Source organism: Lontra canadensis, unplaced genomic scaffold, assembly GCF_010015895.1.
Source record: "Lontra canadensis isolate GAN:19392208 unplaced genomic scaffold, GSC_riverotter_1.0 scaffold248, whole genome shotgun sequence".
NCBI lineage: Eukaryota > Metazoa > Chordata > Mammalia > Carnivora > Mustelidae > Lontra > Lontra canadensis.
In genome coordinates this window covers 141,885-168,181 of record NW_022631242.1, presented here as the reverse complement: position 1 = coordinate 168,181, position 26,297 = coordinate 141,885, and the positions used below count along the sequence as shown (strand labels likewise).

General features: G+C 40.5%; 1 protein-coding gene across 3 annotated transcripts in view; it reads left to right on the top strand.

The window, feature by feature from the left end:
* LOC116862489 (tubulin-specific chaperone E) overlaps positions 1–26,297 on the top strand; it is a 72,120-nt gene that overhangs the window by 14,278 nt on the left and 31,545 nt on the right. For all 3 annotated transcript variants that reach the window (XM_032849792.1, XM_032849793.1, XM_032849794.1), the window contains exon 3: positions 17,486–17,570. In XM_032849792.1, coding sequence (XP_032705683.1) covers positions 17,486–17,570 — 85 coding nt within the window. The remainder of the gene's footprint in view (positions 1–17,485; positions 17,571–26,297) is intronic.

Below are 26,297 nucleotides of genomic sequence, written 5' to 3'. Positions count from 1 at the left end.
TTTCTGAAGGCAGGTTGGAGTGGCCCGTCACAGATCCAGTAATGCAGATGGAGGCTATTTCATGGTAATTTAGTGACTATGAAGTGGTACATATTGTTTTCATTTATTAAATTGCCTGTGAGTTTGACAATTCCTTCATGTATGTATGATCAGGCGAATTTCCCCCCCTCGAATTATAATTCTTCGAAGAAGGAGCTACTATGTATTCACTCTATTAATTATAACATTGTCGGGGGCATTCTGTAGGACTTTACCTCAACTGGTGTGACTTTTGAGTTTCTTCCAGAAGTCAACAGGTGGAATTGGTACAAAGATGCAGTGAAATTGAACACAGATTCAGTAATTACTCCTGGAGCTGCTTCACTCGGTGTAAATTTTAGGGTTGTTGTGATAATTAAATGAAGGTGTTTAAAGCGCTTAGACCAGTTCCTGATGCATAGTGTTAGCTATTGTTGTAGATAAAATATACTTAAGAAAGAAATAGGGCAGTTCTAATGTTTTACAAATGGCTTGGGTTGGAAATTGAGATATCCCAAGATAGCATCACATGTAGGCTTTTTAATTTTTTAATTTTTATTTTTTTAAAGATTTATTTTAGAGTGTGTGAATGAGTGTGGGGTGGGGAGGGGCAAAGGGAGAGGAAGAGAAAGTCTCAAACAGACTGCTCTGAGCACGGAGCTGGACTTGGGCTTGATTGATCCCGCGACCCTAAGACCATGACCTGAGCTGAAACCAAGAGTCAGTGCTTAACTGACTGAGCCATCCAGGTGCCCCCATATGCAGTTTTTAAAAAAGTGTTTAAATAAAGAGGATATGCTGTGATGGGTGGAAAAGTGCCCCTCCCCTTCCAACAAAGATGTGCCCAGGAGCTGGGAGCATTGTGTTCTGTTACATGGCAAAGGAGAATTAACCTGCAACCTGCAAAGGTTGCAGGTGGAATTAAACTTGCTAATCAGCTGACTTTAAGATAGGGAGATTATCCAGGTGGGTTCAGTGCGATCTGAAGTATCTGTCGAAGTAGAAGTAGAAGAGGACAGTGCAAGAGAGCAGCGATGTGAGAAAGTTTTGACTGGCCACTGTGGGCGTTGAAGATGGAATCGGGTCGTGAAGCCGAAGAATGTGTGCAGCCCCTACCAGCTGGGGAAGGCAAGGCAATGAGTTTTCCTCTCTCGCCTCCAGAAGGGAACACAGCTTTGCAACCCCTTGATTTTATTTTATTTTTTAAAGATTTTATTATTGAGAGAGAGAGAGAGAGAGAACGTGCATGAGAGTGGGGTGAGGGGCAGAGGGGAGAAGCAGACTTCCCTCTGAGTAGGAACCCGATTCGGGGCTTGACCGGAGACTCCAGCCAGGGTCGTGACCCGGGCCGAAGGCAGACACTTAAGTAACTGAGCCACCCAGGCGCCCCTGCAATGCCTTGATTTTAGACCAGTGAGACTGTCCTCAGGCTCTGACCTCCAGAACTGGAGGATAATAAATTTGTGTGGGGGGGATGATAGTCAGACACTAATGTTATAACTGTGTTTGGAGAGTCTGTTTAGAATTGTTTCATGAATGTGGGAGTGAGGAAGCACTTTTTCTAAATTTGTTTCATGTGATTTAAATGATTAACTGATTTAATTAATGAAATACTACCAGTAGACCTTTTATTAATATACATCTGTATGCTTAAAAATTAGATATTTGTTACTCGATATTCTCATATTCATATACTTGGAGTTGCTGTAGATCAATCAATATACACATTGTATTTTTATTTTTTTCTCCAGTGATTATCTTCATGGTTCTTTGCCCTTAGTTATTGTTTTGTAATACATTTTATGGTAACTGAAATCTGGTATTATTGTCAACCTGTATAGAGTGACTAAATTAAATGGCCCTATAGTATCTTGGGTAACATGTAGTAACAAGTTAATTTAAAATAAAATAGTTGAGGGGCGCCTGGGTGGCTCAGTGGGTTAAAGCCTCTGCCTTTGGCTCAGGTCATGATCCCAGGGTCCTGGGATCAAGCCCCACATTGGGCTCTCTGCTCAGGAGGGAGCCTGCTTCCTCCTCTCTCTCTCTCTGCCTGCCTCTCTGCCTACTTGTGATCTCTCTCTGTCAAATAAATAAAATCTTAAAAAAAAATAGTTGAAACATACTGCTTCTAAGTTCTTTTTTTTTTTTTCTTCTAAGTTCTTATGGAGGTATTTTGTATTCTGCACTCAGTTTATTGATCCTAAATAGTGGTTGAAATGCATTGGCACCTATCGAAGCAAATATTGGCAATCCAAATTCATCAGGGAACAGCTGACTCAGCAAAGTCAGATAGAAGTCTGCTTTTGATCTTTTTTAGTATTTTTCTCCATTCTTCACATCTTCTTACCAATTTCCAGCCCCCCAGATTCCATCTTCTAACCCGGAACTCTCCAAGGGTCTGACTCTACCGTGCACATCTCTGAGGCTCATCACAAGAATTCGATCAGATTCATTTTTTGTGTGTGTTTTAGAGGACTAGTATAATTTTCCATGACAGAAGAAGCATTTTTTTTTTTTTTTTTTTTTTAGGTCTTGGAGGATGTTGTTTTTAATATATAACAAGATTTTCTTACAGTTTCATTTAGTAATACTGCTAATTAATCTTCTGGGCCATTCTAGAAGCCTCGTTGCTGTGTTTCCTTTGTTTTTTTTTTTTAGTACCTATTAAAATAATACATGAGCATGATAAAATATAGTGCCTAAGGGCTTATGATGAAAAGCCAAAGTGTCCAGCTGTGGGTGTTTCTTCACTGATTCGTTGTAGGTGTTTTCTTGGTTAAGCCTATTTAATTGAGGTCACATATACCTTTTCAGTTATGAAATGTTTTCTTCTAAGATTATCTTTGATAATGTTTACCCTTCTATTTTACCTGTTTTCTCTTTCTGGCACTCCTATAAATGGGATATAGGATTTCCTAGAATGATCTTCTACATTCCTTTTTTTCTTCCTTGGAAATTGTTGGAAAAAATTGTGTTTTGTCTTTAAAATTTCTCATGTTCTGGATTCTTCTGATTACATCCATGTGATGTCATTAACATGTATTTCTGTCTCTATGTTTCCTGTAAATTGGTAATTGTATATAGGATTTATCAGATTCAGGTTTGATAATCTCTTTTTTTGGTACAAATAGTCTGTAGGTAATGCATTCTTCAGTCAGGAGGCGCACAATGTCTGGTTGTATCTCTTTTTGTGATGTTGGCAGCTCTAGATGAACATGGTTTTATGTCAGTTATTTGGGGTGGTCAAATGGTGAAATTCTAATAATTTTCTTCTGTTGTTCTTCTGATGGACTGTGTATATTGTGGAAAATTTCCCTATGTTAATTAGTTTCTTTCCAAATAACTGGGTGATTGAAAGGCAGGATAAATGTTGGTTTTTTTCTTTTATTTGTCTTCATAAAAATGAATTGGTTGACTTAGAAAACCAATGAATTAAAAAAAAATCTTTATAAAGTCATGGGTTTAAAAATATTTTATCTGTTTTAGTCCATTGCTGTTATCCTTATTGATGCTCAGACTGTCCCAGATTTGGCCAGAAGGACCCCATTCAGATTGCCTCCTGAGTACTTTTGATGGGACCCAATGGTTTTTGATAGCTTCCTTATCAAATCTCAGTAAGGAAACTATCATATGTGAAGGGTTCATCTAACATTTTTTTTGCCCCACAATCAGCCATTTCTCCAATCTGCTTTTTTTTTAAGTGGCAGGTAGCATTTGGAATAGTATAAGGAACACCTGTATATACTTGTTATGTCTGTTTAACATTGCTAACAGTTTGCCTTATTTGCTTCATTCAATAAAAAAAATTTTTTTGCCTAAGCATTTTATTTTTTAAAGACTTTCTTTATACATTTAACAGAGAAGAGAGCATGAAAGAGCACAATCAGGGGGAGTGGCAGAGGGACAGGGAAGAGTAGGCTCCCCACTAAGCAGGAAACCCAATCCGGGGGTGGGAGGGGGCATGTGGGCTCAATCCCAGGACTCTGGGATCATGACCTAAGCTGAAGGCAGATGCTTAACCAACTGAACCACCCAGGCGCCCTGCCTAAGCATTTTATTTATTTATTTTAAAGATTTTATTTGTTTGACAGACAGCGATCACAAGTAGGCAGAGAGAGAGAGAGGAGGAAGCAGGCTCTCTGCCGAGCAGAGAACCTGACTCGGGACTTGATCCCAGGACCCTGAGACCATGACCTGAGCCGAAGGCAGAGGGTTTAACCCACTGAGCCATCCAGGCATCCTGCCTAAGCATTTTAAATAAAGTGATATGCATAGTGGCATTTCATCTCTGAATACTTCACCGTGCATCTCCAAAAAGTAAATGCGTTTTCTTATAAAATACATTTTAAACTCATTCTGATTCGTATCGTGTTACTGGTGAATAGAATTCTTTTATGGTAAATAGAGTTTATGTAAGCCATTGAATAAACAAGATTATTGAAAAACTCTGTCCTAATTAACCTCTTGGTTTATAGTCTTTGAAGATTAGTCCTAAGGTGAAGTGTGTCCGTTCTTTAAAAGGGGGTGATCGTAGGGGCGCCTGGGTGGCTCAGTCTGTTAAGTGTCTGCCTTCAGCTCAGGTCATGATCCCAGGGTCCTGGGATCGAGCCCCATGTTGGGCTCCCTGCTCAGTGGGGAGGCTGGTTCTCCCACTCTTTCTCCCCGTGCTTGCACATGCACCCTCTCTCTCTCAAAATCTTTTTTTTTTTTTTTTAAGATTTTATATTATTTGACAGAACGTGTGCACAAGCAAGGGGAGGGGCAGGCTTCCCACTGAGCCGGGAGCCCGATGCAAGGCTCAATCCCAGGACCCGGGTTCATGACTTGAGCTGAAGGCAGATGCTTAACCGACTGAGCCAACTACGTGCCCCTAAATAAACTTTTTTTTTTTTTTTTAAGATTTTATTTACTTATTTGACAGATCACAAGTAGGCAGAGAGGCAGGCAGAGAGAGAGGAGGAAGCAGGCTCCCTGCTGAGCAGAGAGCCCGACCTGGGGCTCGATCCCAGGATCCTGAGATCATGACCTGAGCTGAGGGCAGAGGCTTTAACCCACTGAGCCACCCAGGCGCTCCCCCTAAATAAACTCTTAAAGAAAAAAAATAATAGGTCTGGGGCACCTGGGTGGCTCAGTGGGTTAAAACCTCTGCCTTCGGCTCAGGTCATGATCCCAGGGTCCTGGGATCGAGCCCCGCATTGGGCTCTCTGCTCAGCAGGGAGCCTGCGTCTCTCTCTCCACCTGCTTCTCAACCTACTTGTGATCTCTGTCAAATAAATAAATAAAGTCTTTAAAAAAATATGTTAAAAAAAATAATAGGTCTTTGTTTGTTTAGGTAAAGTTGACACAGGTATACAATGTAGTGAGTGGACAACTCTATAGTTTGGACAGCTCTACAGTGTAGCTATCATCTGTCACCATAAAGTACTGTTACAATACCACTGACTCTATTCCCTACCCTGGTCCTTTCACCCCCACGATTTACTCATTCCATAGCTGGAATCCTATACGTCCCACTCCCCTTCAGCCATTTTTCCCATCTACCCTAACCACCTCCCCTCTGGCAACCATCAGTTCTCTATTTGTAGGTTGGTTTCTGCTTGGTTTGTGGTGTTTTTTAGGTTCCACATGTAAGTGAAATCATGGTATTTGTCTTTCTCTAACTCATTTCAGCAAAATTTTAGGTGTTTTCATCTGTACCATCAAAATTCTGCACTAGCTTTTTTCTCTCGATTAGTTTTATTTATTTATTTATTATTTTAAAAAAAATTTTATTTATTTATTTGACAGACAGAGATCACAAGTAGGCAGAGAAGCAGGCAGAGAGAGAGGAGGAAGCAGGTTGCCTGCTGAGCAGAGAGCCCGATGCGAGGCTTGATCCCAGGACCCTGGGATCATGACCTGAGCCGAAGGCAGAGGCTTTAACCCACTGAGCCACCCAGGCACCCCTCAATTAATTTTATTTTTTAAGTTTTTTAGTTTATTTTTAATTTTTATTTTTTTAAAAAGATTTTATTTATTTGACAGAGAGAGCACAAGCAGGCAGAGTGGCAGAGGGAGAGAGAGAAGCAGGCTCCCAGCCAAGCAAGGAGCCCAATGTGGGACTCGATCCCAGGACCCTGGGATCATGACCTGAATGGAAAGCAGCTGCTTAACCCACTGAGCCACCCAGGCACCCCTTATTTTATTTTTTAGAGGGAGACAAGGCACATGCATGCATGGGGTGGGGTAGCAGCAGAGGGAGAGAGAGAGTATCTCCAGTAGGCTCCATGCTCAGTGAGGAGCCAAGGGGTACTCAGTCTCAGGACCCTGAGATCATAACCTGAGCTGAAACCAGGACTTGGCCACTTAAGCAACTGAAACACCCAGTGCCCCTTTTTGATTAATTTTAGATATGAGTTTCTTATTCCCTCATATAAAGAAAATTTGTATCTAGTCTTTACTGTTCTACTTTTTTTTTCCTAAGAGGAAAGTTGTTTATTTAACATTTTAAGGCTTTTGTAACATTTATTTACCTACTTTAGGTTTTTTACATTGAGTTAATTGCCCTAGGTGGTTTTTTTTTTGTTTGTTTTTTTTTTAAAGTAATCTCTGTGCCCAACATGGGGCCTGAACTCCAGACCCCGAGATCAAGAGCCACATGCTCTTCTGACAGAGCCAGCCAGATGCTCCTGAGGTATTTTTGTTTAAATAACATATTTCTTAATTTTTAAATTTATTTTTAAAGGATTTTATTTATTCATTTGACTCAGAGGGAGCCACAGGCAGAGGGAGAGGGAGAGGCAGGCACCCTGCTGAGCAGAGAGCCCAATGTGGGACTTGATCCCAGGACCCTGTGATCAGGACCTGAGCCAAAGGCAGACACTTAACTGACTGAGCAACCCACCCAGGTGCCCCCAAATAACACTTATCAATTGTACTTTATTAGTGTTGTTTTGTTGCTATTGTTATTCCAAGGTGTTTAATGGGTTTTATTTTCTCACAGCTTTTATTGAACAAATACTACTTTGAGAATCAGAATCAACACAAATTATTTGGTAGCAAATCTCTACATAAAGTATGTATAACAGTGTTCTTTGAGACATTTTCAAATGAATCCTGCTTTTGCCCTCCTACCAGAGCAAATAGAAAGGCATATGTGTGTTTAAATGTGGTGATGACAGGATAGGTTTTCATGTTCTGGGAGTTGATGGAAGAAATGGCTAAAGTTATGATTTGTTGTCTAGAAGAACATTTAAACATTATGTTAAAACCAAAGTTATTGGGGCACCTGGGTGGCTCAATGGGTTAAAGCCTCTGCCTTCGGCTCAGGTCAGGATCCCAGGGTCCTGGGATCAAGCTCAGTGTCGGGCTCTCTGCTCAGCGGGGAGCCTGCTTCCTCCTCTCTCTGTGCCTGCCTCTCTGCCTACTTGTGATCTCTGTCTGTCAAATAAATAAATTAATTAATAAAAAAAACCTGTAGTGTCATTTAAATAGGTAATTTAATTATTTCAGGATGATTTTTATAGCTTATTTCTTACTGGGATGTAGCCCTGCTTCAAACGGTTAGCAGATCTTATTAAAGGAGTAATAGGCATTTGGTAATTTGTAACTTCAAGTATGTTAGACCCTTAGTCATCTCTTCTGTATTTATAGGTGCAAAAAAATTGGTACTCAAGTGTGTCCTTGTTTGAGGCTTGGGACAGATGTGGGGTTGCTACCTGAGAGAGAATTATTGCTCCTGAAAGTTAGTGGTCTTTCTGTAGCCCACAATCGTGCTGAAGTGGATGGCCCTCTGCTTCAAAGGGTTATTATGAGGAGTCAATAAATTAAAATATATATAAAGCATTTAGACCTAAACTTGACAGGATGTGTAAGAACTTTTTAAATGTTTGCTGTTCTTATGAATCAGGAGAAAAGTACTCTTTTTCTCAGAACACTTCATTTCCCTCTATAGGAAAACCATCATAGAATCTTGATTTTTGTTGGAGCATGGTACTCACTGTCATCTGTCAGGGTATTGATGTATAAATATAAAAATTATATTTATCATTGGAAATTAATAAACTTATATTCTCGTGTCTGCTTCAGTCTTTTGCACATTTGAACTCGGTAGACTGAAGGTAATCAGGGCCTTAGCACCCCTGGCGTGTAGGAGGCAGAAGCTTGGGTCTTCCAGTGTTGGGGAATGACCGATGAGGTCCTACCAACCTCCACTTCGGTCCGCTTTCTCATCTCTGCTGGTTTCCAGACTTGCTCTGCTGTCTTTAGTGGACAGGGCGAGAGCTTGCCAGACAGGAGGGATGCTTCATCAGAGTTACAGCTGATCCCAAGTGCGTGCTGGCCTCGCTCTTCCCACCTGTGTGAGTCTGAGTAGCGACTTGTTCCTTGCAGTGCAAATGGCCTTCTTAGTGATGTCTGCCAACGCAGTTCATTTGGGTGAGGGCTTTTATGATGAATAACATTACTTGTGTTTAAGGCCTTTGTTTAACAAAGTGGATTAAGACACAAAAGGATTGTGTGTGTGTTAGTACAGAGTTTGGTCCTTTTTTACTATGTTATTTTGGCAAGTGTGACATAATAAGAAAAATATATCGGGTTTCTGTCTCCGGTTCCTAACACAAAGCTCCCCAAACCCATGTAACTTCTTGTGTGTTAGGGGAGCTAGGAACATCTGTTATTCTTGAAAATAAAAGCTGCTGGGGAGCCTCGGTGGCTCATTCGGTTAAGCATCTGCCTTCGGCTTATGTCGTGAATCCGGGGTCTTGGAATCAAGTCCCACGTGGGGCTCCCTGCTCAGCGGGAAGTCTGCTTCTCCCTCTCCTACTAACCCCTCCACCCCCTTGCATTCTCTCCCTCTCTCAAATAAATAAAATCTTAAAAAATTGATAAAAGGAGCACCTAGGGGGCTCAGTCCATTAAGCTTCTGCCTTCGGCTCAGGGCATGATCCAGGGGTCTTGGGATAGAGCCCCTCCTCCAGCTCCCTGCTCAGCGGGGAGTCTGCTTCTCCCTCTCCCTGCTGTTCCCTCTCCTTGGACTTGCTCCCTCTCTGTCAAATAAGTAAATCTTTAAGAAAAAAAAAAGGGGGGGGCTTTTTTTAGGAATAAAAGAGAATTGCAATCTAGGATAAATAAACTGTGGTAAAACCTGTAGGAAGGTCAGAGGGAATAAAGGAGAGGCATGCTTTTTAAGGAGGAAAGGGGTAGGTTGGGAAGTCTGTTATAAACTAAAAGTCAACTGGAGTAAAGTAGAGGTCGTAGTATGGTAGCTTTTCACTGGCTGAGCTGTTGGCTCATGTCGGCATGAGGTGGCTTTTCATTGGCTGAGCATCTCTGCTTTTAGCCGGAATAGTGGAGTAGTATCTGGGTGCGAGGTCAAGTCCAGGTAAAGCCAAGTTCGTCTCTTCCTGTTGGGTCTGCAGTTGACCACCAATGATGGTAGGGCTGGAGAGCTCCCTCCGTGAAACCTCCTGACTACATTTTGGTGAAATTTCCCACTACTGATTTTCACATGCTCTAATATTTGTTCTTCAATCCCTGTTCCCCACCAAGAACTTCTAAAGAAGGCCCTTGGAATCTCCAAAGCATTAAGTGTCCTTTTGTTTGCTAATGACAACCAGTGGCTGGGTTGCCCTAGGTAGCTTCAGGATGGGGGCTGGTCACCAGCACCTTAATTAGGATTTTGGAACTTTGACTCACCCCCATCCTCTGGGGAGGGAAGAGAGGCCTACATGAGGAGTTCTCCATGAAAATCCCCAAACTGTGGGGTTTGGAGGCCTTCTGGGTTGGCGAACACACGTACACACTGACAGGTACACCTCAAACTGTGGGGACAGTCACCTGTGCTTAAGACCTTTCTGGGTACAAGACCCTTCTTGTAGATGTTCATCTGTTCTTTGTTTTATCTTTTATAATGTACTGTAAATGTGAGGGTTTTCTTGATTTCTTGAAGCAGTTCTAGCAAATGATCGAAAGTATGGGCTATTGAAACCCCTGATTTATAGCTGGTGGCTGAGAAGTTAGAGGTGACAGCTTGGGACTTGTGACTGGCATATGAAGTGGGGACATTCTTGTGGGACTCAGCCCTTAATCTGTGGGGTCTACACTAATCTGGCCAGTTAGTATCAGCTTTGAGGTAAATTGTAGGACATCCAGATTGTGTCTGCCAAGAATTAGAGAATTGCTTGGAGTGGAAACCCCACACATCTGATACCAGAGTGCTGTGAGACTGCAGGAAGAAAGTTTTCCCTTGAGTAACTGACATACTTCCCCCGAGCTTCAGTTTCTTATCTTTCAAGATCGAGATCCTTTGTCTCCATGTTGCTTAACGAGGGTTCTCAGGAGAAGCAGGATAAAGTTCAAGCTCTTTACTGTGTCACTGGAGAGTTTTATGTTAGGGTTCAGCCTCTTTGCGGCCCTGCTAGTCTTTTTTCTCCTGCTACTGGCTCCTGCCCTGACCCTGGGCTACACCCCCGGCTCTGCCTGTGTGGCACTTTTTGAGGCTCCCTAAACAGGTCCTAAGCTCTACTAGGCTTTGGCCTCTGCTGTTTTCCCTTCATGATTTCCTTCCTGTTACCACTGCATGTTTTTCCCACACACCACCCCCAACCGTATGAACAGTCTTCTTCCTTTTTTTTTTTTTTTTTAAGATTTTATTTATTTATTTATTTGACAGAGATCACAAGTAGGCAGAGAGGCGGGCAGAGAGAGAGAGGAGGAAGCAGACTCCCCGCTGAGCGGAGAGCCCGATGAGGGGCTCGATCCCAGGACCCCGAGATCATGTCCTAAGCTGAAAGCAGAGGCTTAACCCCCTGAGCCACTCAGGCGCCCCTGAACGGTCTTTTTTTTTCTTTTTAAAATATTTTATTTATTTGACGCACTGAGATCACAAGTAGGCAGAGAGGCAGAAAGAGAGAGAGGGGGAAGCAGACTCCCCGCTGAGCAGAGAGCTCTATGTGGGGCTCGATCCCAGGACCTTGGGATCATGACCTGAGCTGAAGGCAGAGGCTTCGACCCACTGAGCCACCCAGGTGCCCCTTGAATGGTCTTCTTAACTGTGCTTCCTTATCACCTGCACTCACTTTTATTCCAAGAGTTAGCCTTTATGTAATGGCTGCTGGTTTTCACATGTATCCCTGTTGGAAAGCTTTGAGCTGTTTTACAGTGAGAAACGGTCTTATTTTTCTATCCTACTCATTTTTCCTCTTTATTATTTACTTCTGCTTTCTGTAGGTTTAATTTAGGGTGTTTTTCTCCCCTTAACATTTTGAGATAGATGATTATTTTCTGTCTTCCATCTAACCTGTACATTTAAGCCTGTAAGTTTCTCTCCAAATGCAGCTTGTGGCAACATTTCCCAAATTTTGATATGTGGTATTTTTATCATCATTCTGTTCAAAATATTTTCTAACTTACATTGTGCTTTTTTTTAATTAAGATTTTATTTTTTTAAAAGATTTTATTTATTCAAGAGAGAGAAAGAGCACAAGCAGGAGGAAAAGCAGAGGGAGAGGGAGAAGCAGATTCCCCACTGAGCTGGGAACCTGTTGTGGGGTTTTATCCCAGGACCCAAGCCAAAGTCAGATGCCCAACCATCTGAGCCACCCAGGCACCCCGTGCTCCGCCCCTCCCCCCAAGGATTTATGTATTTATTTGAGTGAAAGAGAGTACACGTATGTGGGGAGGTGCAGAGGGCCAGAAGGAGAGGGGGAGAGAATCCCCAGCAGACTCCCTGCTGAGTAGGTGCCTGATGTGGGGCTTGATCTCAGGACCCTGAGATTATGACCTGAGTGGAAATCAAGATCAGACACTCAACCAACTTTGCCACCCAGGTCCCCCTGTACTTTCTCTTTTGAAGCAAGGTAATTTAGAATGATATGGCTTAATTTCTACACATATGAGGATTTTCTAATAAAATTTTATTGACTGAATTCCACTGTGTACAGAGCCACTACTCTGTGATTTCAGTCTTTTATATATTTTCATTGCGGTGAAACGCACAGAATGTAAAAATCCACGTTTGTTACATTGGTTACATGTGCGGTCCGTGGCATTGGGTTCATCACATTGTTTTGTAGCCTGTGGTGACACTGTCCACCCCCAGAATGTTTTTTCATCTTCCCAAACTGAAATTTCGTATTCATTAAGCAGTAGTTTCTCATGCCTCTCTCTCGCCAGTCCCTAGCAACCACTATTCTGCTTTCTCTCTCTTGGGATTTGACTGTGGTATTTGTCTTTTTTTCCCCTAAGATTTCATTTTTTAATTTACAGTATGGGCACGTGAGCAGGGAGGAGGAGCAGAAGGGGAAGGAGAGGAAAAGAATCTGAAGCAGACTCTGCGCTGATTGTGGAGACCAGTGAGGGGCTTGATATCACAACCCTGAGATCAGGACCTGACCCGAGATCAAGTGTGGGACACTTAACCGACTGAGCCACCCACATGCCCCTGTGGAATTTGTTTTTTTTATGAGTATCGAATCTCACCGAGCATAATGTCCTTGAGGTTTATCCATGCTGCGGCATGTGTCAGAACTTCCTTATAAAGACTGAATAATACTCCGTGTCTACATGTACGGCATCAAAAAGAATGAAACACTTGGGAATTAACCAGGGAGGTGAAAGGCATATACAAGGAAAATTATAAAATGTTGCTGAAAGAAATGAAACACAAATAAATGGGAAGACATCCCTCCATGGATTGGAAGAGTTACTGTTATTAAAATGTCAGTACTGCCCAAAGCAATCTAAAGATTCTGTTTGATCCCTGTATAAATCTCAGTGATGGTTTCTGTGGACTCTCTTAATCAGAACGTTTAGTCCTTGTTTCACTTATTTCTTGATAATTTGGGTTTGTATCTGCCATCTTACTATTTGCTTTCTGTTTGTCTTGGCTGTGTTTTTTTTGTCTCCCCTCTCCCCTCCTTTTTGGATTATTTTTTAAACTTTATCTTTCCTCTCTATTAATCATACTTTTTTAAAAATAAGTTTTTATTTATTTATTTGACAGAGAGAAAGGATCACAAGTAGGCAGAGAGGCAGGCAGAGGGGGAGGGGGAAACAGGCTCCCTGCTGAGCAGAGAGCCTGATGCGGGGCTACATCCTTGGACCCTGAGATCATGACCTGAGCCGAAGGCAAAGGCTTAACCCACTGAACCACCCAGGTGCCCCTAATCATACATTTTTTATTAAGTAATTATCAGGGAGATAATAACCTGCATCTTTGACCTACAAAAGTCTAATTAGTAATTTTATTTCTTCCTGGACTCCTGCAAACACCTTAGAATACTTCAATGCTAATTCTGCTTACCCAATTCCTAACTCATATGTTGGGTATTTTAATCTTTGTGCATATAAAGCACCAAGAGCTGATAATAGTTTATATAATTTTTATTAATTTAGATGTATCTATATATTTACCCTTTTCTTGCCTTTCCCTCTGTATCCTCAGGTTTTCATCTGGGATAATTTTCTTTATCCTTGAAGATCACCCCTATTAATTTTTCTTTGCTGAAATTATCTTTGCTTTTAAAATTTTTAAAATTGTGGTTACATGCATATAAAGCATAAAATTTGCCATTTTGACCTTTTATATTAAAAATTTTTAATTGTAAAATACAAGATTTACTGTTTTAACCTTTTTGAATAGCCTTTATTTTTTAGAGTAGTTTTAAGTTCACAGCAAAACTGAAGAACAGGTGGAGCGATTTCCTTCTGCCCACACACATGCCTAGGCTCCCTCATTACAGATGTCCCCCACCAGAGTGTACATTTGTTGCAATTGACCAACCTGTATTGATACATCATTATCACTCAAAGTCCATTGAAGTTCACTGTTGGTGTTGTATATTCTGTTGCTTTGGGGAAATTTATGATATTATCATACAGAGTAGGTTCACTGCCTTAAGAATTCTGTGCCCCACCTGTTCATCTCTTCCTTCCCCCTAACTATTTTTAAAATGTTAACATATTTAATTGTAAAATATACATAACATAAAATTAACCATCTTAACCTTTTGCTTTTTCTCTCTTAAACCATTTTTTTGGAAGATTTTATTTATTTATTTGACAGAGAGAGCTATGTGAGAGAGGGAACACAAGTGGGGGAGAGGGAGAGGGAGAGAGAGAGGAAGAAGCAGGCTTCCCGCCAAGCAGGGATCCTGATACAGGGCTCGATCCCAAGACCCTGGGATCATGACCTGAGCCGAAAAGAGATGCTTAATGACTGAGCCACCCAGGCGCCCCTCTTAAACCATTTTTAAGTATATAGGTAAATAGTGACTAGGGTACCTCATATAAGTAGAACCATAGAAGTCTTTGTCCTTTCAGGATGGCTTTTTTTTATTTAACAAAATACCTTCAAGGTTCATCCATGTAGCATGTGCGAGAACGTCATTCCTTTTTACGGCTGAATGTTCCATTGTATGTGTATCACATTTTTTTATCTGTCCGTTTGTTGATGGATATTTGGGTTATTTCTACCTTTTGCCTGTTGTAGGTAATGCTGCAACGAACACTGGCATCCGAGTGTCTGAGTTTTTTTTAATGCTTGTGGTTATATGCCTGTAAGTAGAATCGAGGAGTCATATGGTAATTCTACATTTAGCTTTTTCAGCAATCACCTGAAAATGTTTTGCAAAGTGACAACATTGTTTTATGTGTCCACCAGCAGTATATGAGGGTTCCGGTTTTTCCACATCCTTGCCAGCATTTGTTACTTTCCATTATTTTGGCTATAGCCATACTATTAAGTGTGAAGTGGTATCTCATTGTGGTTTTGATTTGGATTTCTGTAATGACTAATGATCATCTTTCTGCGTGTTTATTGGACATGTGTATATCTTTGGAAAAATGTCTATCCAAGTCCTTTGTCCATTTTTCAGTTGGGTTGTCTTTTTTTTTAGCTTTTTATTTTAATTCCTGTTAGTTAACATACGGTGTTAATTAGTTTCCAGTGTACAGTCTAGTGGTTGAACAATTCCATATATCACCCAGTGCTCATTATGACAAGTACAGTCCTTAATCCTCTTCAGCTGTTTCACCCATCCCCCACCCATGTCTCCTCCAGTAACCATCAGTTGGTTCTCTATAATTAAGAGTCCATTTCTTGATTTGTTTCTTTTTTTTTTTTTTCCCTTTGCTCACTTGTTTTGTTTCTTAAATTTCACATATGAGTGAAATATGGTATTTGTCTTTCTCTGACTTATTTTGCGTAGCATTATATTCTCTGGCTTCATCCATGCCATTGCAAATGGCAAGATTTCATTCTTTTTATGGCTGAGTAACGTTCTATTGTATATATAGACCACATCTTCTCCATCCATTCATTCATGTGCGGACACTTGGGTTGCTTCCATATCTTGGCTATTGTAAATAGTACTGCTATAAACAATAAGCATACATGTATCCCTTTGAATCATGTTTTCTAGTTTCAGAATTTTTATTTAGGGTTTGAAAAAAAAAAACACAGTTGTAAAATTCTCTGCTGAAATTTTAAGGTCATCCTTTATTTTCCTGAAAATATTAAGCATAGTTAAAACTCCATTATGCAGATGCCTGATGAATCTGTTTATGTTCGCTGTTGTTTTCCTTGGTTCTCAGTCACGGAATCTTTGTCTTTTTCTGCGCTTGGATATTTTTGTTAGAATGCCAGGTATGATGACGAAAAATTATAATTCCAGCTTTGCGATCGTGTTATCTTCCTTCGATCCTTTCCAAGGATTTACATTTAATCCCTATGAGGGTTAGTTAATGTATCTTATCGCTGGTGTCTCCTTACTCTTAGAATAAAGACATCTTGAGCTCAGTACAAATCCTAGAGACTTTCTCAGCAACTTGGACCTTCCTTGGGGGGCTATGATTCTCAGTATTGATTTTTTAGCCCTTGAAATCTGTCCAAAGCTCTGTTCAGCTTTTTAGCTTCTTATATAAGAATTACCAGATGCCTTAGGGGAAGACCTTGCTCTAAATGTTTATTAGTTAAACTCTGGGTTTCCCTTTTCTCTCACATGTTGGCTTTGTAATTCTTGGCTGCCTTAGTAGCTCTCTGGGATGTACACATATATCTTTAAAATTGTAGTAAATATACATAACTAAATTGACTATTTTAACCATTTTTCAGTGTAGAGTTCGGTGGTATTAAGTACATCTACATTGTTGTGCAACCCTCACCACCGTGCACCTGGAACGCTTCGTTTTACAGAACTGGAACTCTGTACCTATTAAATAATAACTCCGCATTTTCTTCTTCCCTCAGCCCCTGACAACCCCCATTTTACTTTCTGTCTCTATGAATTTGACTGCTCTAGGTGTCTCGTGTATGTGGAATCCTATCTTGTCTTTTTGGATTTGGCTTATGTCATTTTAGCATAATATCTTCAAAGTTCAACCATGCTGTGGCATGTCTCAGACTTTCATTCCTTTTATTGGCTGAATAACCTTCTGTCGACTGGATACACCACATTTCATTTGTCCATTCATCATTAATGGACACTTGGGTTGCTTCCACCTTTTGGCTATTGTGTATAATGCTGCTATAAACCTAAATATGCAGGTATCTGGGTCCCTGCTTTCAGTTCTTTTAGGTATATACCCAGAAGTGAAATTGCTACATGATTTGGTAATTCTGTGTTTAGTTTTTTTGAGGAACGATCCTACTGTTTTCCATAGTGGCTGCAATATTTTACATTCCCATGAGGAGGGCACAAGGATTCTAATTTTTCCATATCCTCACCAGCACTTGTTATTTTGTTTTGTTTTGTGTTTTGACTTTGGCCATCATAATTGATGTAAAGTGATTTTCAAAAATAGTTTATGTAGCTTTTCTAGTTTTTACTAGGAGGGTTGATCCAGAAGTGAGCCACTCCATCTTTCTTTTACACCTAGCATAGTACTGTATATAGAGTGTTCTGGAAACTAAAGGGGTATACAAACACAAGGTCTGAGTCAAAGACAGCAAAGTGTGATGGGTAAGCCTTGACTTCTGGAATTACAATCACCTAGGTTTGAAGTTGTGTGACTTTGAGTTATTTTACCTGTGTTGAATAAGGATACTATTTATATATAGTTTTTTATTTTATGAAAAGCAGAATAGTAGACTAGGACTCCAAAACTTGGGTATTTGTCCAGGAATTAGTAAAAAAGAAGGTAATACTATCTGCTTGACAAAGACAAAGTGTCTTGTGAGAATAACATGAAGTAATGCAAAGAAAAGTTTCTGGCATTCAATAAGTGCTCAGTAAGTTTTAGCTATTGTTTCTTTCAGTTGTAGTTTTTGTTGGCTTATGAACCAGACATGCTATCTATCATATTTGCTGATTGCAGTCCCAAGTCTAAGGTTAACTTGCTCTTTTTCAAAAGATATTTTTCGCCCCCAGTGGTGTCTGTGTGATAGGGTTTCCATTGCTAACTGTATTTGCTTGCAGCAAAAAGGAGCATTAATTATCTCCGTCCTCACTTAGTCCTCACTTTTTTTTTTTTTTTCTTATTCTATTAGGACTCTGGTTAGGAGTAGAATGGGACAATCCCGAGAGAGGAAAGCATGATGGAAGCCACGAGGGGACTGTGTATTTTAAATGCAGGTAATTTTTCATTATGAATTTGCACAGTTATTTCAGGTAATATTCAATAGTTGAATAAAGGGGGATGGAGAAGAAGAAATGTTTGGCTTTGGGTATAGTTATAATGTAGAATTTGATGTATTCTTAAAAAAAAAACAAACCTAATTTGCAGAGTTTTTTCCCTTAGCTTTTAAAACTCTGGCTCTTAACTTCACAAGTAAGATTGCTTGCTTTTTCCTTCCTTGGGTTTTGTTTCTTGACAGCTTTTTTAAATTGGATAAATATAAACATTTCTCATCAATAAACAATTTACAGTCCACTAAGTGAATAATAAAAAAGAGAAATAACCTAGGTATCCAATAAGAAGCAGTTGATTAAACAAAGTACAGACCACCTGAACAGGGGACTGCTAGGCCACTGTCAAGAAAAGTGCTTATATTGCTTATCAACTAATATTTTTAACTGCTTGAATTCAGAGAAACTCTATGAAGCTTTGAAGAGGATGGTGGGATGCTTTCAGACAGAATTTTTGAAATTTTTGTTGTTTGTTTTCCTTAGTAGGTTTCAGTTTCTCAGAAAGACCTTGGTGTTTTGTTGTTGTTGTTGTTGTTGTTGTTGTTTGTTTTTTGTTTTTTGAGAGAAAGCACAAACCAGGGGGAGGGCGGAAGGAGAGGGAGAAGCAGACTCTCTGCTGAGCAGGGAGCAATGCAGGACTGACCCCTGGACCCTGGAATCAAGACCTAAGCCAGAGGCAGAGGCTTAACCAACTGAGCCACTCTGACGGATCAAAAGATCAAAAAGGTCTTTTAACATCAAACTTATTTTCCCTTAAGTGTGGCAGAGTGAACGCAGTCCTGGCCCTGAATGAGACTAAATTTACTAACCTCTAAAATGGGGATCAAAATTAGATAATAGCAAAATATATTTCCCAGCCTACCATTCTGTAATTTTGAAGAATCAGGCAGATGACAGACTTGGAATGAGGCCGGCTCAGATGTGTCAAGAGTTCATGGAAGATACGTTTAGGGAGGTGTGGAAGTAGAAGTTCCTTATCCTGGCTTGTTGATCCCCCACCTTCCTGAACCGTGACCTCATAAACCTTCCAGTGAAGGAGCTTTTCCTCAAGAGCCTGCCCAGCCCCATTCCCTTTTCTAAAAGTGCACCCACATCATTTGTGATTGCGTGGACCTTAATGGGCTCTAGATGGAGTGATGTTTTCACTCTTGGTTATTCTTAGTGTAAAAATGAAGAGTTGTTTCAGTCTTGACAGACCTTCGGGATTTGCCCTGACGGGCTGATAGAGGCCTTGGTTCAGGAACAGGGACTCATTGTTTGGATTCTTTCCCTTGGAATAGTATTTGCTTATTTCCTCATGTCTTCTAGTGTGGTCATGCCTGAGCATTTACAAACTGAAATACATACTCTCCTGTTCCAAACTACTATTCTTTCATTTCATTGAAATGAGCCTTTTGTTGATTTTAAGTCTTACATGGGTAGGTAATGTTAAGTCTGTATCCCGTTGCAGAATATTTATGGGGTAGTACAGAAGGGAGCATTGGGTCTGATGTGGTGGAGAACCACTGGTCTAGACTAAGAGAATCACCTTTATAGTTGTTAATGCTTATACTGGCATAATTAGGAAGGACATGACTAATAGAGATCGTATCAGTATTGTGGAATCTCTGTCTCGTACGAAACAGATTACATTACATGTATTTGTTAAGTTCATTGATCTCTTCCTAATACATCATACACACTTCTTCCCTGTCAAAACCCGTGTTCGGAGGTGGCCATACGGAGGTGATCTGGTCCACCCCCTAATCCTCTTTTGACAGTGTCACGCCAACTACTTGGGTTCTGGCAGGAGTGGGGGTTGATCATTTCATGTCACTCTAATTTCAGTCTAATCTCTTATATGACCTGAGGTACATCTGGCAATCTTCTGAGCTACTACTCATCATTAATATTTGTGACACAAGTTTACAGGTTTATCCTAGAACTTACGGCTGTGAATCTCTCATCAGCATGCTCCCAGGTGCTTCTGTTCTCCATCTGTTGTTTTTTTTTGGGGTGTAGAGAGGTTCAGTTAAGGTGATTAACCTGGAAGTTCTTTCCACCTTGCCCCTAGACGGCAGAATGATTTCCAGGTTCTTTTTTGTTTAATCTAAACTAGAGAGTATACTCTCAACAGAGCCCAGTGGGTCAGTATTCCACTGTTCAGTTTTTATTTAAAGTGTTCTCTTTCTAAACAGTTATCTTTTTCTTCTGGTGGGCATGAAATCTTTTTTTCTTTCCTTCTTTCTTTTTTTTTTAAAGATTTTATTTATTTGAGAGAGAGCACGCACACACAAGTGGGGTGGGGGTAGGAGGAAGTGGCAGAAGAAGAGGAAGAAGTAGGCTCCCTGCTCAGCAGGGAGCCCAATGTGGTTCTTGATCCCAGGACCCTGAAATCATGACCGGAGCTGAAGGCAGATGCTTAACTGACTGAGCCACGCAGGTACCCCCCACCCTGCCACCTTTTTAAAGAAATCTGAAAATGTAACTTTTTGGTGTGCCTGGCTAGCTCAGTCAGTAGAGTATGAGACTCTTGATGTTGGGGTTGTAAGTTTGAGCCCCACATTGGGTGTAGAGAGTACTTAAAAATAAAATCTTTAAAGGGGTGCCTGGGTGGCTCAGTTGATTAAGCGTCCAACTGTTGATCTCTGCTCAGGTTTTGATCTCAGGGTAGTGAGCGAAGCCCTGTTTTGGGCTCCATACTCAATGTGGAGCCTACTTAAAATAACTAACTTTTTAAAAAAGTGACTTTTCTTTGGCACCAGTGAATGGAATACCTGACATCAGAAGAAATGCGCTGTTCTAGACTTTGTGCACAATACTGGATAACTTACAAAATAGAATCTTGATTTGCTCATCTTGCATGTGTCATAAGATTGTTGTAAAGTATTTTGAGGTTCTTAAGTGAGCATTAATGGATTACTATAAATTATTCCCCTGCTATGGTGTAAAGAGTTAAAAGAACTTTTTAAAAAAAGTCACTATGTACTGATAGTTTGCAGACAGGGCACATTTCTGCAAAAGATGAAGAAGAGAGGTATTTCATTCTTGGAAAACTCCCATAAATCAGGGCAAAATAAAAATTGTGTCACTCGGGGTCAGTCTACAAAAAAAAGTGAGCTGTTTTTCCTTTGGAAAATTAGTCTCCCAGGTCAGTTCTCGCGTAAAGCACTGTACATCAAGTGAAATGGAAGTTAGTTTTGCAAGCTTGCCTAAAAGGCTCTAAACATGTCTATTTTGTCTGCAGCAAAATAGGGTATGAAGATCAACAAGAGACCCAGCCTTTCCCAGGAGGTAGCATCTAAAGCCCCGACAAGAAAAATGCTTACTATGGTTAATTGGTCTGTGGAGGACCCTTGCCTTTGAGTAATATTGCCAGATTCGAGAAAGAAAAATATGGAATGCATAGTGAAATTTGTATTTTTAGATCAACGGCCAGTCATTTTTTAGTATAAATATTGGACATGTATGGGACATACTTATACTAAAAAATGATTGGCTATCGATCTAAAATTCATATTTCACAAAATTCATCCTGAATTTTAGCTGACAAACCTGTTGGGGAGGTAATAGTGCAAATTGAATCTCTATGACAGGGCTTCATGACCGTCCTCCATTCCCACAAGGGCCATGGTCGGGATGTTGATTTCATTCAGAGCATCTGTAATTGGTGGGCAGGAGGAGGACAGAACCAGCACAAGCTGAATGCTTATGAGGGAAAAATGTTTGGACTCTCCTCCTCCCAACCCCCCCACCCCCAAATTTTTTTCTCTTTGGGCAGGGTTCAGAATTTCAGTGTTTTGATCTACCATCTCAGTAATCATCTGGAATGAGTCTGTGTAGATTATTAGTTTATTTTTGGATATTTATTGTTACTGGTGGATCTTCATTCACTTGGTATTTTTCAGTATTTGCAGGTCTGTTTTGTTTTCTGAGAAACCCTCCAGGAATGTTCCAGAGGAGACTGATCTTTGATGTTATCCTTTGATCTGTGAAGGGCATAGCATCCACTTTGCAGCTACCTAATACATACCATTCTAACTCCTTTGATCTGCTTGCAGTCAAACTAAACAGTAATATAGATCTCTTCTTGAATGGTTCATCACCACTGTTTAAAAAGTGTGAATTTAGAACCAAAGTGAAAACTGTGGCATTTGTTTTGTATTGTGTTTTCTCATTTGTTAGAATTGTGCTAGTTTTTAAACTTATGTACTCAAACTGTTTCATTTATTTTTTGTTGCCGTATAGTTGGCAAACAATGTTATGTTAGTTTCAAGTGTTCAGCATTGTGGTTTGACAGTTCTGTGCATTGTACAGTGCTCACCACAGTAACTGTAGTCCCCATCTGTCAACCTACAGTGTTACTACGGTAGTGTTGACTATATTCCCTGTACTGTAGTCTTCATCCCATGACCTTTTTTTTTTTTTTTTAAGTTTTATTTTTTTTTTTGGGGGGGGGGGGGGGGGGGAGAATCTTTAAGCAGGCTCCCTGCTGAGCACAGGGCCCGAGGCTCGATCCCAGGAGCCTGAGATCATGACCTGAGCCAAAATCAAGAATCAACTGCCTAACTGACTGAGCCACCCAGGCACTACCCCACCCCCATGACCTATTTTTAACTGGAAGTTTGTACCTCTTAATCCCCTTTACCTGTTATGCTTATCCCTACCTGCCTTCCCACTTTGGTAACCACCAGTTTGTTCTCTGGATTTAGGACTGTGTTCCTCTTTTGCTTGTTTGTTCATTTGTTTTTTAGATTCTGTATATAGGTGAAATCATACTGTATTTGTCTTTCTCTGACATATTTCATTTTTTGTAATACCCTCTATGATATTGTTGTGAACATGTAGTGCATTCCTATTGTGGATGGCAAGATTTCATTCCTTTTTTTTCTGAGTAATTGTTCCATTGTATATTTGTATGTCTGTATCTTATCTTTATGTATTCATCTATGGATGGACACTTAGGTTGCATCTGTATCTTGGCTGTTTTAAATAATACTGCAATAAACATAGGGATGCATATATGTTTTTGAATTAGTGTTTTTGTTTTCTTTAGTTAAATACCCAACACTGGAGTTGCTGGATTGTATGCTATTTCTACTTTTAATTTCTTAAGGAACCTCCTTACTGCTTCCCATAATGGCTGCACCACTTTACCTACCCACCAACAGTGCACAAAGGTTCTCTTTTCCCCACATCCTTGCTAACACTTACCTGTTGTCTTTTTGATAGTAGCTATTCTGACTGGTATCTTATTTTTTTTTTTTGGTATGTATGTATGTATGAACGTATTTTTAAAGATTTCATTTTATTTATTAGAGAGAGAGATATGAGCAGGGGGAGGTGCAGAGAGAGAGCAAGAAGCAGGCTCCGCACTGAGCAGGGAGTTGGATGCAGGGCTTCATCTCAGGACTCGATCCTAGGACCCTGAGATCATGACTGAGCTGAAGGGAGATGCTTAACTGACTGAGCTACCCAGGTGCCCCTTGTTTTAATTAAAAAAAATTTTTAAATTTTTAATTTTTAATTTTTTTTAAGGATTTTACTTAATTTATTTGACAGAGATCACAAGTAGGCAGAGAGGCAGGCAGAAAGAGATGGAGAAGCAGGCTCCCTGCGGAGCAGAGAGCCTGATGTAGGACTCATCCCAGGACCCTGGGATCATGACCTGAGCCGAAGGCAGAGGCTTTAACCCACTGAGCCACCCGGTATTTTTTTTTTTTTTTTAAGATTTTAATTTTTAAGTAATCTCTTAGCCCAACGGGGGACGTGGCACTTACAACCCCGAGATTGTGACCTGAGCTGAAACCAAGAGTCAGACACTCAACAGACAGTACCACCCAGATGCCCCTAAGATTTTAATCCGTACACCCAGTGTGGGGCTCGAACTCTCAACCCCGAGATCAAGAGTTGCATGTTCCACCACTGGAGCTAGCCGGGTGCCCTGCATTTTTGTTTTGTTGATGGGCTCCTTCCTGTGCAAAAACTTCTTAGTTTGGTGTAGTCCCCATAGTTTATTTTTGTTTCCCTTGCCTCAGGAGACATATCCAGACGTATCCACTATTTTTGTGCATCTTCTAAGAAGGTGATCCACTCTCACTCTTGCGTGTAGCTGTCCAGTTTTCTTGACATCACTTGTTGTGAAGACTGCTACTACCCCATGGTATATTCTTGTCTCCTTTGTCATTGATTGATCATTGGGGTTTCTTTCTCCCCCTGGGCTCTCTGTTCTGTCCCATTGATTTGTCCATCTGTTTTGTGCCAATATCTTATTGTCTTGATTAGTTCAGCTTGGTAGTATAGCTTGAAATTTGAGATTGTGGTATCTCCAGCTTTGTCCTCCTTTCTCAAGATTGCTTTGGCTATTCTGGGTCTTCTGTGGTTCCGTATGAATTTTAAGATTATTTGTTCTAGTTCTGTGTAAAATGCTCTTGGTACTTCGATAATGATTGCATTAAATCTGTCAGTTGCTTTGCGTAGTAAAATGGGCATTTTGATGTATTCTTCCCATTCATGTGCGTGGAGTATCTTTCCATTTGTTTGTGTTCTCTTCAGTCTCTTTCATCACCGTCTTACAGTTTTCAGATTAGGTCTTTAACTCCTTGGTTAAATTTATTCCTAGGTATTTTAGTCTGTTTGATGCAAGTGTATGTGGGATTGTTTTCTTGACTTCTCATTCTGCTACTTCATTATTAGTGTATAGAGATGTAATAGATTTCTGTGTGTTAATTTTTTCTCCTGCAGCTTTACTGAATTCATTTATTCTGATAGTTTTTTTTGGTGCACTCTTTAGGGTTTTTTATACATAGTATCATGTCATCTGCAAATAGTGACAGTTTTACCTTTTTTTTTTTTTTAAAGATTTATTTATTTGACAGAGACAGAGACCGCAAGAGAGGGAACACAAGCAGGTGGAGAAGGAGAGGGAGAAGTAGGCCCTCCACTGAGCAGGGAGCCCCGACGTGGGGCTGGATTCCAGGACCCTGGGATCATTACCTGAGCTGAATGCCGACACTTTAACGACTGAGCCACCCAGGCGTCCCACAGTTCTACTTTCTTACCAACTTGGAAGCCTTTTTTTTTTTTTCTCTTGCCTGATTACTGCCTCTAGGATTATTTTTTCATTTAAGTCATACGATATTTGAAAAACAGATCTTCCAAAAAAATTTAAAAAGGAAGATAAGTAGATTTTCCCCATTCTGTTTCTATACCCTCCCCATTTTATTCCTTTAAGGCAAACCAGTACTATTTCATAAATTTCATACTTTCCTCTCACCAGAATTACAAATTTCACTAGTTCTTTTTAAAAATTTTTTTTGTTTTTATTTTATTTTAAGATTTTACTTATTTGTCAGAGAGCGAGCACAAGCAGGGGTCTGGCACGCAGGGAGAAGCAGGCTCTCTGCTGAGCAAGGAGCCTGATGTGGAACTGTCTTTTTTACTTAAAGATTTATTTATTTGAGAGAGTGCATGCTTGTGAGCCCAGGGATGGGTGGTGTGGGGCTGGGGGGAGAATCTTAGGCAGACTCCCCACTGAGAGCGAAGCCTGATGCGGAGCTCGATCTCAGGACCCTGAGATCATGGCCAGAGTCGAAATCAAGAGTCAGAAGGTCAACCAACAGAGCCACTCAGGCGCCCCACAAATTTCACTAGTTCTTAAATTAAGACCTATTTCATAAATGTGAGATTCTAGGAACAGTTGCTCACATGCAGAACCTAGTTGGTTGGTTTTTTTTTTTTAATTTATTATTTATTTGACAGACATATATCACAAGTAGGCAGAGAGGCAGGCAGAGAGAGAGAGGAGGAAGCAGGCTTCCCGCTGAGCAGAGAACCTGATGCGGGGCTCGATCCCAGGACCCTGGGATCATGACCCGAGCCGAAGGCAGAGGCTTTAACCCACTGAGCCACCCAGGCGCCCCAGAACCTAGTTGTTTGTACACATTTAGATCGGTATATAAACTGTTCTCAATTGTCTGGAATTCAGTGCTTGACAACACCTCGGGCTCTAATTCAGCCTTGTATATGTAAGATTTACCATTAATAGCACTTATTTTCCAGTGAACACAGGATCTATTTGTGTTCTGTCCTTAGAGAAAAATAAAGGAGATTTGTAAAAGTGATCTCTGTAACATACTTCAGGAAAAACAACATAATGTCTTATTTAAACATTTGTTTAAACCATAACGTTTTATTTCAAATGTTATAGTTTTGTAAATGTTTTATTGTCAGTGATACTGTTTCTGCAGTGCTGCTTTCTTTATTTTCATCAGTATTTCCCACAGAGGATCCTGTTGGATGCCTCTGGTAGGACAAAAGTACCACCCCTTTCACCAGTCTGCTCAGCCTGCACAGTTCAGCTACGTTTCTATTTCTTTGTTGAATACACTCAAGACCCAGGGTTCTTTTTGTGCTTCACGTTCTTGCAGGAGGCATAAAACAGTGTTGGTTTTTTTTTTTTTTTTAACTTATGTATTTAAGTAATCTCTCTACCCGACCTAACACTTGAACTCCTCTAGATGGGTCAGCCTCTCTCTTCTTCCCACTGCTCTTCACCATCGTCTAGCACGAGGTTCTTTATACGGTGTCTGTTTTCCAAGAGGGTGGAAATGGGGGCTGTGAGGCCTCTCTCTGTTGGTACAAGCAGATCACTGGGTGAGCCTAGATTCAAGAGGAGGGGAAATAGGTATTACC